This window comes from Lepidochelys kempii, chromosome 1, assembly GCF_965140265.1.
Source record: "Lepidochelys kempii isolate rLepKem1 chromosome 1, rLepKem1.hap2, whole genome shotgun sequence".
Taxonomy (NCBI): domain Eukaryota; kingdom Metazoa; phylum Chordata; order Testudines; family Cheloniidae; genus Lepidochelys; species Lepidochelys kempii.
This window is the reverse complement of record NC_133256.1, coordinates 117,959,506-117,975,100: the sequence shown is the minus strand read 5'-3', so window position 1 is coordinate 117,975,100 and position 15,595 is coordinate 117,959,506. Positions and strand designations below refer to the sequence as shown.

Below are 15,595 nucleotides of genomic sequence, written 5' to 3'. Positions count from 1 at the left end.
TTCCAATTTCATCAAATCTGCAGTCTCTGATGGTAAATCATTCCCCTGGAGAATTTCCAACCAACTCTATAAATAAAGCAGAGTGCCTTTTATGCTCAGTAACGATCTCTAGTGAATCTCACTAACATTCCAACTGCAAAAGAAAAGGAAAGACCTCTGTTTTAGGGAAAACTGAGAACAGTTTGGACTGGAGTACAGTGCCGCATTATTTAATTAATGACAGAGGACAAAACCTGCACATTTAATACTTTAACTTTAAATGTTCACTTGTACAATCTTCTGAATAAATTCAGCAACATGCTTTTTAAAAATTGGAAATGTTGCAAACCTTCTGGAGTCAGATTCTCAGCTGGTGAAAACTCTCCAGTGTAGTCAGTGGTGCTACTTCAACTTATACCAGCTGAGAATCTGGGTCCCTTCACTTCAATATGGAGTTCAAATTACTGTAAAGTAAGAAATGCTACTAATGCACACTATTCAAGGCAATCTATGAGCCACAATTCAAAACATTGAAAATTAATTATTTAAGCTTTGATTTTATGCAACTCCCCCTCCCCACCAGTCAAACTAAACCAAAACCCTGCCAGTTTTTCTATTTATATTCCACATTTCCATGAAAAAATGCTCCCCACTGATGTACTCTAACTGGGCAAACCAGAAATTTTGCATGCAAAACTGATTGATGAATGCTGGCTTCAAAGTATATAAACATGTATCTTTCTCCTGATGCCTGCACAACAGACCTTTCAAGTGCCTGGCGACAGTGTGTTCCTTCTCTAACCAGCTCGCCTGTGGCCTGATCTCGCATTCCATACACTCCCAAAACTACTGTGGACTCAAGTGAGAGTTCTGGGTGTGTAAGGAATGCAGGGCCAGGCTCCTACTTTGGAAGTTCCTCTTGGTACAATCCATATCTTCATTCCCTGAACTGGAACACTGTCTCAATAGCCATATTTTGAGGTAACACTTGGAGGAAGTGAGTCGTTTTACTAGAAGGTGGGAGATGAAGAAAATGACCGCATGGAGAGAGGAGACTCTGAAAACTCTGTGAGATAACCCTGTCATATGATTGCCAGCATTCAATGATTCTCTGTAACATGGTGTCATGTTGGCAGGAAGATGATAAGTCTCCCTTCTAGCAGGGTAACAGAGAAGGAAGAGGTGGAGTTGGAATCTGTCTGCAGAAATGTTTTTTTCCCAGCCTTATTGATCTTCGATGAGGGTTTGGAGGAATCAAAGGGCTTGTGGAAGTAACTATTTCCCAAGTTTCGATATGAATGTTCAGATCTTGACCAGAGACTTTTGAATGGACAAAATAGGTTGAGAGGGTTCATTCTTAGACTCCTGCCTGGGCCGTCCAAAAGGGAGGGGAAGGAGAAACCACTTTGTCCTCTGACAACAACATTGAGGGCATCCAAGAAGCGTGAACTAGAGAAAGGCCTAGCCAGGAGCTTTATCTTGTCTCAGAAATCTCTTACCCAGGGCCGGCTCTAGATTTTTTGCCACCCCAAGCAAAAAATTTGCTGCCCCAACCTCCGAGAGGGCAACTGCCCAAGCGGGAAAAAAAAAAAAAAGGATGACCTGAATGCTGCCCCTGGAATTGTGCCGCCCCGAGCACGTGCTTGCTTTGCTGGTGCCGAGAGCCGGCCCTGCCCTTACCCATCAATGCTTTCTTAGTCATGGACCTTGGTAGCCAAACATTTATTGAAACCCTTCAAGATATCATTTGAGGTGTTATCTGCATGTTCCCCAAGGTAAATAATTTATGTGACTTCTTGGGGAGTATAACTGACACAATCTTGTTGGCCTGCAGCAAGACCATGTCAGTTGACTAACTGAGTGCTCTTTCCATCTTTGTATTGAGTGTCTGTAAGCAAACTGTTTGCTTCCAGGGGGATGGTGGAAGATTCAGTGCATGAGGCTATATGGCTATTCCTAGGGGAGTCTACCTTTCTTGAGGGATTTGGGGAATGAGACTTTGCAGCAAGCAAAAATCAGTTTCTTATCTGAAGTGTGTTCAGAGAGAGACTTACCCCCTCTGAAATGTTCTAAATATCCACAGAAGGTATCAGCTACATACTTGACCAGGTAATTCCAGTTATTATTAGTGATCCTCAGGTAGGCTTCAGGAGAAGGTGGATCAATTTCCAAGGCAGATTATTAATTATTATTATTATGTGTACAGAGATAGCACCCATGGGGATTGGAGGTATAAGGGGGTGGCTGTTCAAACACCTAGAGAGACAGTCCTTGCCCGAATGGCAAATCAACACGATCCTCCTCTGAGTCAGAGCCTACAGTAAAGATGGGACAGGAGGGGGGTGAAGAAGAGTGAAGGATTTCCTGTAGCCTGTTCCAAAGCAAAACATCTGTGAGAAAACAGAGAGGGCGTCTGGACTTTGAGAGGTGGGGCATCTTCAGTGCTGAAATTCCACTGGGGGAGAGGAGTGTATCAGAATAGGGCCCCCATATCACCTAAAGAAATGCAGTAGGCTTGATTCAACCATGCAATAACCCTGGGGACCAGGGTCTGTCTTTCCTTGTGCCTACTCACCTCCTGCTGCCTGCAAAGAAACTGGCCACGGTTCAGCTCCTCCTGTGTAGCATTACTAAAGAATCATCTAAGATGGCAGCTAAAAGTAAAGAGCTGGCTGATGCACATACTCCTGTTTGGGCAGCAAGAAGCTGCAGTCATAGGATAGGAGTTCTTGGCTTGCATTCAGTCCAGTCTAATGGAGGTGGCCTCCACCTGAGTTGTACTTCTCTCCCACAGCCATGCAGGGTTTCTAGCTTCTCCTTCTCCTCCATTGTTGCAGCAGCAGAAGACAGACAGAACAAAAATAAGAACAATGGAGAAAATGTTGTTCTCAAAAGTAAAATAAAAAAGGCTCAGCAGCCAAATGGCCTAATGACAAAACAAAACAAAACAAATAAAAATAAATGAAACCAATGGGTGAACCACAAGTTCAGAGCAGGCTTCTGAACTGTCTCAAAAGGAAAGAAATGGAGTGGAGCGAGTGCGTAATCAGAAAAGCTGGATGATACCTGTATACCTGATCTGACTGGCTAATTCTTGCCTAATTGTCATATAGAGTGTGGACTGGTGTGTGTGTGTGTGTGAGTGGCGGGGGGTGGAACATATCCCTCCATCTGCCCTGTGGAGAGCTGGTCCACAGAAGAGAAATTTGAAATTCTGCTATGCATGCTATACCTGTTCTACGGGTCTCCAGTGCTGTCATTATGACATTATGTCACAAACACCAAATCTGAATTTTTCAAACTTGTGTGACTGAAGTTAGGCACCTGAATTCATACTTCAGCACTACAGACTTCCTATTAGAGTTACTTCATCTCTGAAAACAAGGGTACTTATTTAGGCACTCAACTTTGAAATTTCACTTAAAAATTAAAGAACTGGTGGTAGTCAAAATGGGATGTCCAGGTGAATTGCCTGGCTCCTGATTTCATGCTATTAGTATTGTACAAACCTCAGACCTTTCTTCAAGCTGCCACAAATAGATAAATAATGTCTCCATAAAATTTCACTTTCATGCCAACACTAAAAATAGCACAACATATAATTCCTAATACATGCCTTCTCTATGCACTTAGCTCTCTGCTGAAGTCATCCCAAAGGACAGCCCAATATCATCAACTAATTATGCCCCTACCCCTTCCACTGGGAGGAGTAATTTATTTATTGGAGCCATTATGAAAGTGAAAATCCTCTTTGTTTTATAACATGTTCAATGCCCAAAAGGAATGTCGTTGTCCAAAGGGAGTGTAATATTAAGGTTCAGTGAAATACACTGAGAAATGTCAAAACTGATATAGAAATTACAGAATTATATTTTCTCTTCATTAATAACCCAATTGGCCACAGACAACCATTTAGTCCTGATACATGGAGTCATTGTTCAGAGCAGCAGTTCAACAATACTTTAAGTAAATGCCCCTTTGACCCAAGCTGATGCAAGATGGGCAGATAGGTTATTGAAAAATATACCTCAAAAGGTCATAAAAATGTAAGAGTTTCCCAGTTGCAAGCTGATTTTTCAAAGACAATTACACGCACAATTTAACCACAAGACCATTTATATCCTTCAAGTTTCATACTGTTAATGTCTGTTTTCCTCCTGGTTTTTTGCTGCTTCTCTTTTTTAGATACACACATTTAAAAAAAACCACACTTCTTGTCCTCTATGATTTATCCCCATGAAATTAAATTACATTTTTATAAGCCCGTGTTCCTGCAAATGATATTTGAAGATTCACTGAAAAAATTAATTCCTGATCTGGTGCTGTGAAGCATCCTTGCTAGCACTGTACTGACTCTGTCTTTCAAAAACAGATGGAAGCAGTCCAAGGGTATGATTAACTTCTTAGTCCCTGCAATTTCCTATTGCTCTACTTGCCCTAGATTTCAGGATTGACCTCCTGCTTCACTGCAAAATGCACAGTTGCTCAGCTTGATAAATCACACAAATCCTTTTTTGATCACAGTTATCTGCTATTTACTACATACTCAGTGAGGTTAATCACACGCCGAGGCACTTCATATGCTACACACATAGACACTCTTCTTCCCAATAGCACTTTGCATATTCTTCACATTGCCAGAAAGCAACCATGCCTGTCTCTTCCTTACTAATATACAGAAGAGCATATCAATGCACCACACACATACGCAGTGATTATCCACACATAAATTCATTGCAAATTATAGTGAAAAGAAGCTGGCAGCTGGAGGGAATACATAAAAGTTTAAAGAAATTACTTTTCTCTCTTTCAGCAAATAGATTTTTAAGATATTTTAAAAGTATAATTATTTCTCTTAATTAGAACTTTCATTCTCCTTCGCCTCCTCAAATGTCACTAGGACCACGTTTGAGAAAGGTGAGGAGTGGACCAGTGGGTATGGACATATGTTTGGCTGTGGTATGGCAAGAAACAAACTACAGCTGTTAGGAGACTCCTAACATTTTCTGGGAGAGAAGGCCACTTCCTCTTATCCCTTCCCCCACTGAGCCTCATTTCCTGAATGCTAGGATAATTTTAATACTCCTCAATGTGAAAAGATGATTATGTGTGACCCAATAGCTAGAAGTCTCTAGGCCAGCTCTCTTCCATCTTCTTATGTAACTTTTACAACCCTGCCTAAGAGTCCTATCATGGGATGTTCCTAAACAAAGAACGGCAATGACCAAAATGTGGCAAATCATGTTAAAGTTCTGTGATGTGAAGAGATATTCACTTGGAATTCAATTGATACCAAGAAATTTAGCTCCCAAGTCTTTACAAAGCCCTCAAGCCTTTAGATTCCTTTTTCTTTAATGTGCAACACAACCACTGCAGCAAGATACATTTTATGCAATTTCTCTTATTGCACGTTATAATTAGAGGGGCTAGGATACACTTGTTCTAGATATTTTCTACCCTAAAATATACCAACGGTCACCCTTGGCTTCCCTGGAGAGCCTGTGGAACTTGCAGCTGTGGGATAACCATGATTCTGCATCAATGGCAAGACTGATATCTGCTTTCATTTATGAGAAAGAAGACTCTGACTCTTTTCCTTGCAGGATAGTCTTGAAAAATGTAGCCAAAGTGAAAACATTTCTAGAGCTGAGAGTTTGTCACTGACTGATCCTGAATGTACGGTCCTCCTTTGTGTCTTGTGCAACCCACAACCACAGTGCCCTGGCTTTCTGATGGGATCCAGATCAAATTGCAGCTGAGAGGGAGTTGAGGCTTCCCTAGGCCACCACCAGAGCTGTCATACTGCGTTCCTTCTGGCTCTCAGCCAGCTGAGTCGCTCCTTTGATAAACAGCCTATGCGGGGAACTCTACAGTGTGAGAAACAACATAGTCTAACAGACAAGGGCTTCAGTCCAACACAAAACTTACACGTGTGTAACTTGGTGCCCATGAGTAGTCTTATTGACTGCAACAGGACTATTCATATGCTTCAAGTTACATGTTTAAGTGCTTTGCTGGATCATAGCTAAGGCCCTATCAAATTCACGGTCCATTTTGGTCAATGTCACGGTGATAGGATTTTTAAAATGGTAAATTTCATGATTGCAGCTATTTAAATCTGAAATTTCACAGTGTTGTAGCTGTAGGGATCCTGACCCAAACAGAAGTTGTGGTGGGGTCACAAAGTTATTGTAGGGGGCGGTTGTGGTGCTGCTACCCTTACTGCTGCGCTGCTGCTGGTGGCGGTGCTGCCTTCAAAGCCAGGCAGCTGGAGAGTGCTGGCTGCTGGCTGGGAGCCCAGCTCTGAAGGCAGAACCGCTGTCAGCAGCAGCGCAGAAGTAAGGACGGCATGGTAGGGCATTGCCACCCTGACTTCTGTGCTGCTGCCTGCAGAGCTGGGCCCTCAGTCAGCAGCCGCCACTCCGGCTGCCCAGCTCTGAAGGCAGCAGTGCAGAAGTCAGGGAGGCCTGGGGTGATATTGCCACCATTACTTCTGCGCTGCTGCTGGTGGGGCGTCGCCTTCAGCGCTGGGCGCCGGCCACCAGCTGCCGCTCTCCGGCCCCGCAGCTCTGAAGGCAGCGCAGGAGTAAGGGTGGCAATACCACGACACCCCTAAAATAACCTTGTGACCCCCCCCTGAAACTCCCTGTTGGGTTGGGACCCCCACTTTGAGAAATGCTGGTCTCCCCCATGACATCTGTATAGTATAGGGTAAAAGCACCCAAAAGACCAGATTTCACGGGGGGAGACCAGATTTCCCAGCCCGTGACGCGATTTTCATGACTGTGAATTTAGTAGGGCCCTAATCATAGCTTAAGTATAGGTCTGGGAACAAGAAACACTTTGCTCAACCAAAACCACTAAGGCTGACTCAGAGGCTGCACTGCAATGAGAAATGTGATTGCAGCTTGGGTAGGAAGCACACCCGCCCGCACAAGCTAACCTGCACGAGCACTGCTAAAAGTAGCACTGTAGGGGGTGGAGGCCCAGGCTTCAGCAGTGACAGCGGGTCTCCAGGGTGCTTGTACAGCCCACGCTGCTGCATCTACACTTATTTTTAGCAATTTTCGCATGGGTACATGCTACCATAGTTGCCATCACATCTTGGACTGCAGTGCAGACATACCTAGAGAGTTGCCATCCCAGTTTTAAGTAATCTGTCTAGGGCAGTGGTTCCCAAACTGGGGTTCGTGAAACCCTGGGGGTTCACGAAATGTCACAGGGGGTTCTCCATAAAAAATTCCCTAATGGTGGACAGAGCTGTCCCTAGGGACCCCAGGCAGCATGGGGCCAGCAGCCCGGAGCCCCTGGACTTCCAAGAGCTAAGCAGATCAAAGCAAGCATATCTATCACACTGAGGAGATTTAAACTTCAAGACTCCTTAGAAGAAATGGAAAGGGATATTTTTTGCTGTTTTTAAAATTAAATAGGCAGCTAGTATTGTTTTTAAAATTATTATGAAGAACAAGTTTAAGCTTAGTTGTAATGTGCGTTGTTTGCCTGGCTGCTCAAGACCTGAATGCTTGTGTAGGAGGAACTCTTCGAGTTGGCTTCTTAAATACCTTCATGCTGTTTCACATCTGATACTCCTTGATGAAACATAGGAGCCTTGTCTTATAACAGGCTTATTCAAAGTGATACAAGCTACGAAGGTGAGATCTTGGAAGAGTGTTGCTGTTATTATTCTTAATGGAATAAAAATACTGTAATGATAAATAATAACAAATAATAAATTGTGTGTAATAAGCATATCATAAAAACAATTTTTATATTTCCAAGATCACTGTTTTTATAATTTATACTCAGGTAAAGGAGAAAATCCCTGGAAATATTCATTTTTAGGAGGGGGTTTGCAAAACTTGACATTTTAGTGAAACAGGTTCACGGGTTGTTAAAGTTTGGGAACCACTGGTCTAAGGTCTATCTCATATGGCCCCCTTATTATAGAGCATTTAGGTGTGTCCTTACTACAGAATTAACTCAAGTGACCTAACTTTGAGTTGCTTCCTTCCAGTTAGCCTATCACAAGAGAGAACAGTCACACCGCAGCGTAACAGTCGAGTGCTGAGGTGGGTACTGTTGCCTTGCATGCCTACTGGTGCTCTACTCACTCCTTCGGTGAGCTAAAATTTCTGGGAGCACATGCCATGGTCTGTAGCACTTCAATAAACTGCACCATTCTATGAATGTTTTCACAGTGTACTGTGGGAGAATTTGCCTGTCCCTTCCGGGGATCTTGAGTGGAAATGGTATGAACCCAGCAACTCATTACAGTAAACCAGTTCCAGCATGGCACAGATTTCTGCCTGCTGCCTTCTTTCGAACTGTTGACAAGGTCTGGCTCCAACTGGGACCTATGAGGTAGGGAAGTGCTATTATTCCCATTTCACAGACTGAGAGAGACTGAGGGTCTGTCTATACTGCAATCAGAGGTGTGTCTGCAGCACACACGGACATACCTGAGCTAGCCTAAATAACAATAGCAGGGAAGCTGTGGCAGCTGCCTGGGGCTCTGTGGGGGGGGGGGGGGGATTGTACAGCCTGCACTGCCACAGCTTCACTGCTATCGTCGCCCAAGCTGGCTAGATCAAAGCTAACTCTGACCTGTCCACAGGGCTGCAGTCACGCCCCTCACTGCAGTGAAGAAACACCCTTGGTGGCTTGCCCAAGGTAAGTCTGACAGAGAAGGGAACTGAGCTCATGTCTACCAAGCCCCAGGTTAGCACCCTAACACTCACCCATTCTTGCTCTCTGGTAATGTAAATACATTCACTCATGTCATAGCACTTCTCTCTCAGGGTTCGTCTACACTTGGAGCGAGGGCTGTGATTCCCAGCTCACACAGACATACTCAAGCTAGTTTTCATGAAACTAGCGTGCTAAAAATATAGTGTAGCAGGGGCAGCATGGGCAACGGCTAATGGGGGCATGGGCTAGTTGTGCCGAGTACAAAGTGCCTGAATCCCGTAGGTATGTATTCAGCTCAGCTAGCTTGCACCACTGCTCCCCTGAGCAATTCTGCAGGCATTTTCCCAGTTTAGCTGGAGAATGAGGAAGAGTGAAATAGTCATCTCTGGCTCCTCCCATTCCTTGTGGCCACACCTTCAAATACCCAGAGAACCCAAAAGGCATCTTGTTTATGTGGAAGAGCTTACATGTATTCAGGGATAGGAGTATGGTGCTGCTTAGGCTTTTTTCCTTGCTTGCTTTCGGGACAAATATTGCCGATATCTGTGTGCCTTTCATGCCCAACATCTGAGGACACGACTTAGCCCACAGCTTGGGTGTTGCACTCAGCTTGCTAGGTTAAAGTTTTTCTTCTTTTAAACAAATCTAAACAAAACAGTGTTTGTATACCGAGGAGGATAATTTTGGCTGTCTCTGCTTCAGGGCATAGAGAAACGTTATTCACCCATGCACAACGTATAATTCAGCCTAAGTGACAGGCTCTGCTCAGGAGAAGTCCTAGACTGAGCTGGCTTACTGAGTCAATTACTGCTTATTCCCAGGGAGGAGGGGGGAGAGTGGGCTAGATGGAGTAGAGGTGGCTGCCAAAGAGGCATGGGGAAATTTACGTTGTGTCAGCCTGCATGACACAGTACCTCATCTGTGGGTAAATGTAAATCTGCTAGTTCTTTTTCATAGGCACTAAAATGTACAATCTTTGCCATTCCTAAAATGGGTGGGGGGGGAAAATCAGGACTGCCTTAGAAAGCTACCTTATTTTTCAATAAATCCTCTTTCAGTACAGTCATTTAGGGTAAATACCTATACTGATCTACAGCCCAACTATAATATTTACTATGGCCCGAATCCTGAATTCCTTATTTAGGCAAGACTCCTGCTAAAGTCAATGGGAATTTTTGCCTGAGAAAGGACTGAGTAAAAATGGAGTAAGAATATCAGTGTTTGTTCCCTTGTTGTTCTGTCTAAAGCACCAATTATTGTTCAAAAATAAAATAAATACCCCCCCTCCCCAGCCAAAAGCCAACCCCTCATAAATTAATATTGAGAGAATCTCAACAAAACAAGAGTAATTCCCAGTGAAAGAATCTGGAAAAAGTCAAAAGAGAACATCTCAAAATAAATGAAGTACTTATTGCTGAAAAATGATCTTAAATATATCTCAGCATACTCTAAAGTTCAGAATTTACTGCCTCATTCATGCCTTCTCCAGTAAGTTTTTTATCTCTTGCTTGGTATCACAACAAGGGATTCTGCATATTCTGTATGAAATACAACAAGACTGTGATTTTTGCAGTAATAAACTCCATACATGCATGACAAATCCAAGCATGCAAAAATGTTTAACATCCCAATTCACAGATACTTTGGGGACAAAATCCGATTATGAGTTATATGCCACAATAAATAGGGCTCAACGTTTCATAAAGCAATTTATAGTTCATAAAAATGACAAAATGTACCTGTCAGACAGAACGCGGAGAGCAGATCTCTGTGCTGCCTGCTGGAAGAAAGGGCAGAGATGTTTATTTTATATTCTGACTTTAAAATTACGAGTGCAATCAACACTTAAAAAATGTGTTACACACATTTCTGTCACGTGTCCAAATTTTAAAGTACTAGTAAAGTAGCAGAAAGCGTCTAGGAAAATGGACATTCCAGTCTAGTAAATGTAAGAAGACTTTGTTTAGTACGCCATAAACCAGAGGATTGTCAAAGCAGTGCACAGTATCTGAGGTATGAACTACCTATTTAAATGATTTTCTGCAGGTCTCTAAAAACCCTGCAAGGCTTGATTTTCTTCCCCCTCCCCCCCCAATCCTACCCACTCCTTTACCATTAGTCTCCTCCCATTCTTGCCACAGAAACAAACATCATATATTGGGTTCCTTTTGCGATGGAGCCTGTAGCTTACAATTATAAATTTAGCAAAGACAGCCAGAGCGGTTGCAGGCTTTTCAAGAGTACTGCCATGATAATTTCCTGGCAACTTTTGACTACACTGTACAGGATTGACCTGATGCTGTTTTGGCTCTCAATTCTTGCTTAGTACAAGTCTTTGAATGGGGTGGGGAAGCATGGTGCTTGTTATTATGTTAACTGGCGGGTCTAGGAATAGAAATCATAGCCTTTCAAATTTAATAGGACCCACAAGCCTATCACTGAGCTAGCTTGCCTCTTTATTATTATTCTTTCCCCCACTTGAATCATTTCAAGTGGCTTGACTCATGGCTTCAGCACAGTAACTAATTGCAAGCTAAGATAAAATCTATAATGTTCTGATAATACACTTCAAGGCCTTGACTATAATATAATTGTATATGTCTGGTTTGTGCCCTCTCTTTTAGGATTAGTGAGGTGGCACAACAGAAGCACGTAGTTAAGTAGTATTTAGCATCAAGGCGGGGAGTGCTGAATATGAATTTTGCCTTTGCAATTATTAGATTAGTTTTGAAATAGTTCTCAGATTCATGTTTGGCTTCTGAGGCTGTCGGGGGTGGAGCGCCATGGAGGCAGCATGCTCAGCATTTGGTGGAAAGGAAGCGACTTGTGCAGTTCATCAGAAAGCATTCTAGCCAATCAAAAGCTCTGTTGTCAGGATGAAAAGGGAAACCCAATGGCCCAAGTGGCTTTGACATGCAGGGTATAAGCAGTGAGAACAATGGAGTGGATCCTTAGGGTTCAGGCAGGAGTACAAATCTTCTTTTCCCCTGGAAGAAAAGGAAGGTTTCAGTCTTATTTTGTGGTAAGCTGTAGAGTCACACTCTTGCTTGCTGCACAGTAACTTGACAGCCCTAAACCAAATTTCTGCTCAGGGGCACGACCAACCTGGAATGGGCTGCACATCCTTGATTACTTGTATACAGGTAACTCTGCCTCGATTGTCAGGGGGCTTGTGCTCCTCTGCCCCTGTGGCCTGCCTCTCAGCTATAGCAGATAACTTTCTTAGCATCTCACACAACTCAACAGGCTGCAATCTGAAAATATCATTCCAAACTATAACTCGGGTGGGGCTTACAAAGTGGTCATCTACCTCTGCACAACTTAGTTTACAAGACAACACCAAAATCTTCATTTCTGTGAGTGGGGAGTCGCTAATGTACAATGGGTAATGCCTAGCATTACATGTTATCATCAGTGGGTGGCATACTAACTGTGGAGAATTAGGTGACAGCAGTGTCTTGGGCTATGATTCCCAGAACCCATTGTCTGAAAGTCTCCACAGACATGTTAACCTTCACACTGTAATGGAGGCTGACACCCTCACTGCTGGTGAGACAGTCATCCTTCTGGTGGAGCAACCATTAACACCTAGTGGCTATCAGAGTCTGGCTATGTAGGCTTCTTTCACACACAAAACTAGCCACTAATCTATCATTTTACCGGAAAGCCATTCCCCTTTCCTGGTCCCTTAAAAAGAGTGCAAAAATCTTGACCCCTGCGTAACGATACACTAGCCCTGATTATCATCAAGAGAGTGCCATGGGGATTCCTTTGGAGTAGATGGATGAGAAGAGAATGAAGGAAGGTTAAAGATTAAGTGGAAACTAGAGTTTACAATAGGAATAAAGAAAGGACTATCCTGAGACCCTGTTGTTAGGAATAATTAGGAACAGGCATCTTCATGTGATTCACAGCCAGATCACTCTCACCTGTCTGGCATATATATGTAAGCAGAGTCAGGATGAGCTCCACCCTGACATCTGGTGGTGAGGTGTGGCAAGTTGTGGAAAAGAACTTCAGGGGCTGATCTCATTTGCATAGGCACACCCACCCTGCCTAGAATGAGGCTATAGCTGCCCAAATGGTCACTTTGGCTGCTGTGGGATCCCCAGTGTCTCTGTTATTGGGGCAGGAAGAATAAATTGTTATTACCCTGATTATGGGAATAAAGGACAGTGGAACTGTACTTGGCCTTTTGTTATGATGGAGGGACTCGCCATCAACTAAGTAGCACTTGCTAGGCAAGGGACATGGATTCCAAAACTGTGGATTGAGTGAGGCTGGGGACAGATATTAATACTTGGTGGCATGGACCCCCTGGTGAGGGCCTTACATGTTAATTGCACTTCCTCCTCTCTCCGCTGTAGAATATCAGAGCTAATTTTGATTCCATTAGGGATCTAGTTAGAGGCTGCTGAGCTGAATTCACTTTGGGCCAATGGTGCACCAGCACTGAGGCTCCCCTACTACAAGCTGAAATCACAAAAGAGCTAAACTTACTAAGAGCTTAAATCACTGAGTGTTGTGTTAAGTAGTGGAGGAGCCTGAAAATATATGGTGGAACAGTTTGCGGGACGGCGAGCAGAGCGGCTGGTGGAGCAGAGCAGTTTGCGGGATGGCAAGTGGAGCGGAGCCGTTCGTGAGATGGCAGCGGAGCCGTTCGTGAGACAGCGGAGCAGAGCGGAGGCATTCATGAGATGGCGAGCGGAGCGGAGTCCTGTGGAGCTGTGGGGTAGTCATGTAAGGTGCCCCTTACCTCTTTCCCCCCCGCCACAGGCACATTTTTACCCAGACTGGGGAGTAAAACTCTGCAGATAAGATTTTGGACTCTGGGGCTGCCCTGACCAGGGACAGAGACTTTTGGGTTGTTGGACTTTTGGGACTTTGGGTGATTTTGGGTTGCTGGACTCAAGAACTAAAGGGAAAGGACATGCCCCAATTTGCTTGGGGTGGGTTTTTTGCTCATGGGCTGTGTTATGAATCCTGTTGGTGGTGTTTCCCCAACATAATGCCACATTGTTTCTCTCTGTTATTAAAAGGCTTTTTGTTCCACTCAGACTATGCGCTTGTGAGAGGGGAAGTATTGCCTCTTGGAGGCGCCCAGCGGGGGTGGTATATATTGGTCCCAGGTCACTGGGTGGGGGCTTGAGCCGGTTTTGCACTGTGTTATTGGAATGGATCCCCTACATACTGAACCCAGCCCTTGTTGCTGCCAACTCTGACAGGCGGAAGGGTTACATATAATAGTCCACATCTACCTATTTGCTTATACAACTTCTAGCATAATGGGCTCTCAATCCTGAGTGGGTATTTGTGTTCCCATAATAGAAATCCACTGGATGCTACCAGGATAGAAATAAGAATAAATATCCATTAAGGGGAAAACTAGAACAAGAAGCCCAATTCTCAGGGCTTAAAGGGTGGATAAGGTAGCTTGGAGAGCACTATTGTAAACTGCCACGCAAACACAATTGGCTCAGCATGGCGCAGACATTTTTATTACCCTCAAAAACTTGGATGACTAGCAAGCGACAGCCTATTAGAAAACATTCTAGAGGATCCCTGATGCTTATTCTTTTAAGATACTAAGGGCTGCTCCCTTTTTGAGCACCCCTACAGGCATTTTCAGACCGGAGGGATGGAATAGGACCTGGCTGTCCATCCTCTCCCTGCATATTGGTAGTTGTACTTGTCCCAGGTATAGTGGCTTGTTCTAGATAGAGATGCTTTTGGGATTGGTGACAGGTACTCTGGTCAAATGACTTTGCCACCTCAGGAATATCAGGGAACCAGGATATGAGATGGAGTTTTTCCTAGAGCGCTATCTGTCACCAGATGTTTTGTCAGTAGATGTGGAAACCAAGGAAACTCTATATCCCATGTCCCAAATACCAGGACTGTCTGGTCAGGATGAGAGTTTCCTTCTTTGCCTAAACCTTTTGCAGGACCCAGAGAATGAATGGGAAGGGGTGGAATGCTGTACATCAGTGGGCCTCTCAAGCTAAAAAAAGAACATGCCCATGACATAGGCTTGCAGTTTCTAGTACAAGAAACAGAATCTGAGGAATCTGATATTTTCTACTATCCGCTACTGGAGATGCCCCACTGAGAGTGCACTGTCTGAAGAGTCTTTGGGGTTAAGACCCACTTTCCTGGACACAGCTCCAGACATCTCAGCCAATCAACTCTGAGATCCTGCAAGATGGACTGCCTTGATGGACAACGGGCACTCCACCTTCCAGTGTATTAGAATAGACACCACCAGAACAAGTCTCTCTCTTCCACCACCTCACTGTTGGACAAAACCTTTGCTGTGAGAAAAGTGCCCTAAGCCAGTTATCACTCTGACGGTCAGGAGAAGCAGATGGGCATACTGGTTAGAGTGGAGCCAGGCAGCCTTTTCAATCACTGCCATTACGGTTAAGAGGAGGAGAGGGAGATGGGTCTATGACAATTCTAAATGATACCTGTAGGGGGGTAGAGGAGCATCTAGTACCTTTTCCATTCCCTAACTCCCAAGAACAGGGGCTGTTTTGAGAGAGGTAAAGGGCTGGCTCCTTTCCCTTAAAGCCTAGACACAGGCTGAGCTCAGCAGAGATGGCCGAAGGATGAAGATGGGCTGGACAATGGGGCTCTTTAGTCTATTGTTTATGTTCTTATACTGTGCTCATCAAGGTGATATCTGAATGCCTCATAGCTCCTGCTCCCTGAACGCACCTGCATCCAGTCCTGCAGGCTGGCCCTCGGGCACCCTACTGAGGTCAGCCCATCTGCCTGTTGCCAGCTTTGGAAAGGTCATCCCAAGTGGTGGTTCTTTCTCGGGAACAGAATGAGTCCAGAGAGCAGGCAGGGTAGAAAGAACCATTAAAAGGAGAGGACCATTGCTGACCTGCAGGTTCCACATTCCTGTCTAGGCCTCTTTAAGGAT

The 15,595-nt window shown here is 44.3% G+C and overlaps 1 protein-coding gene across 5 annotated transcripts in view; it reads right to left on the bottom strand.

The window, feature by feature from the left end:
- Positions 1-15,595, bottom strand: part of AFF3 (ALF transcription elongation factor 3) — a 469,443-nt gene that overhangs the window by 94,082 nt on the left and 359,766 nt on the right. For 3 of the 5 annotated variants that reach the window (XM_073352102.1, XM_073352119.1, XM_073352138.1), the window contains one exon: positions 10,407-10,447. In XM_073352102.1, the coding sequence (XP_073208203.1) occupies positions 10,407-10,447 (41 nt within the window). The remainder of the gene's footprint in view (positions 1-10,406; positions 10,448-15,595) is intronic. The other 2 variants (XM_073352110.1, XM_073352128.1) reach the window with 1 other exon arrangement.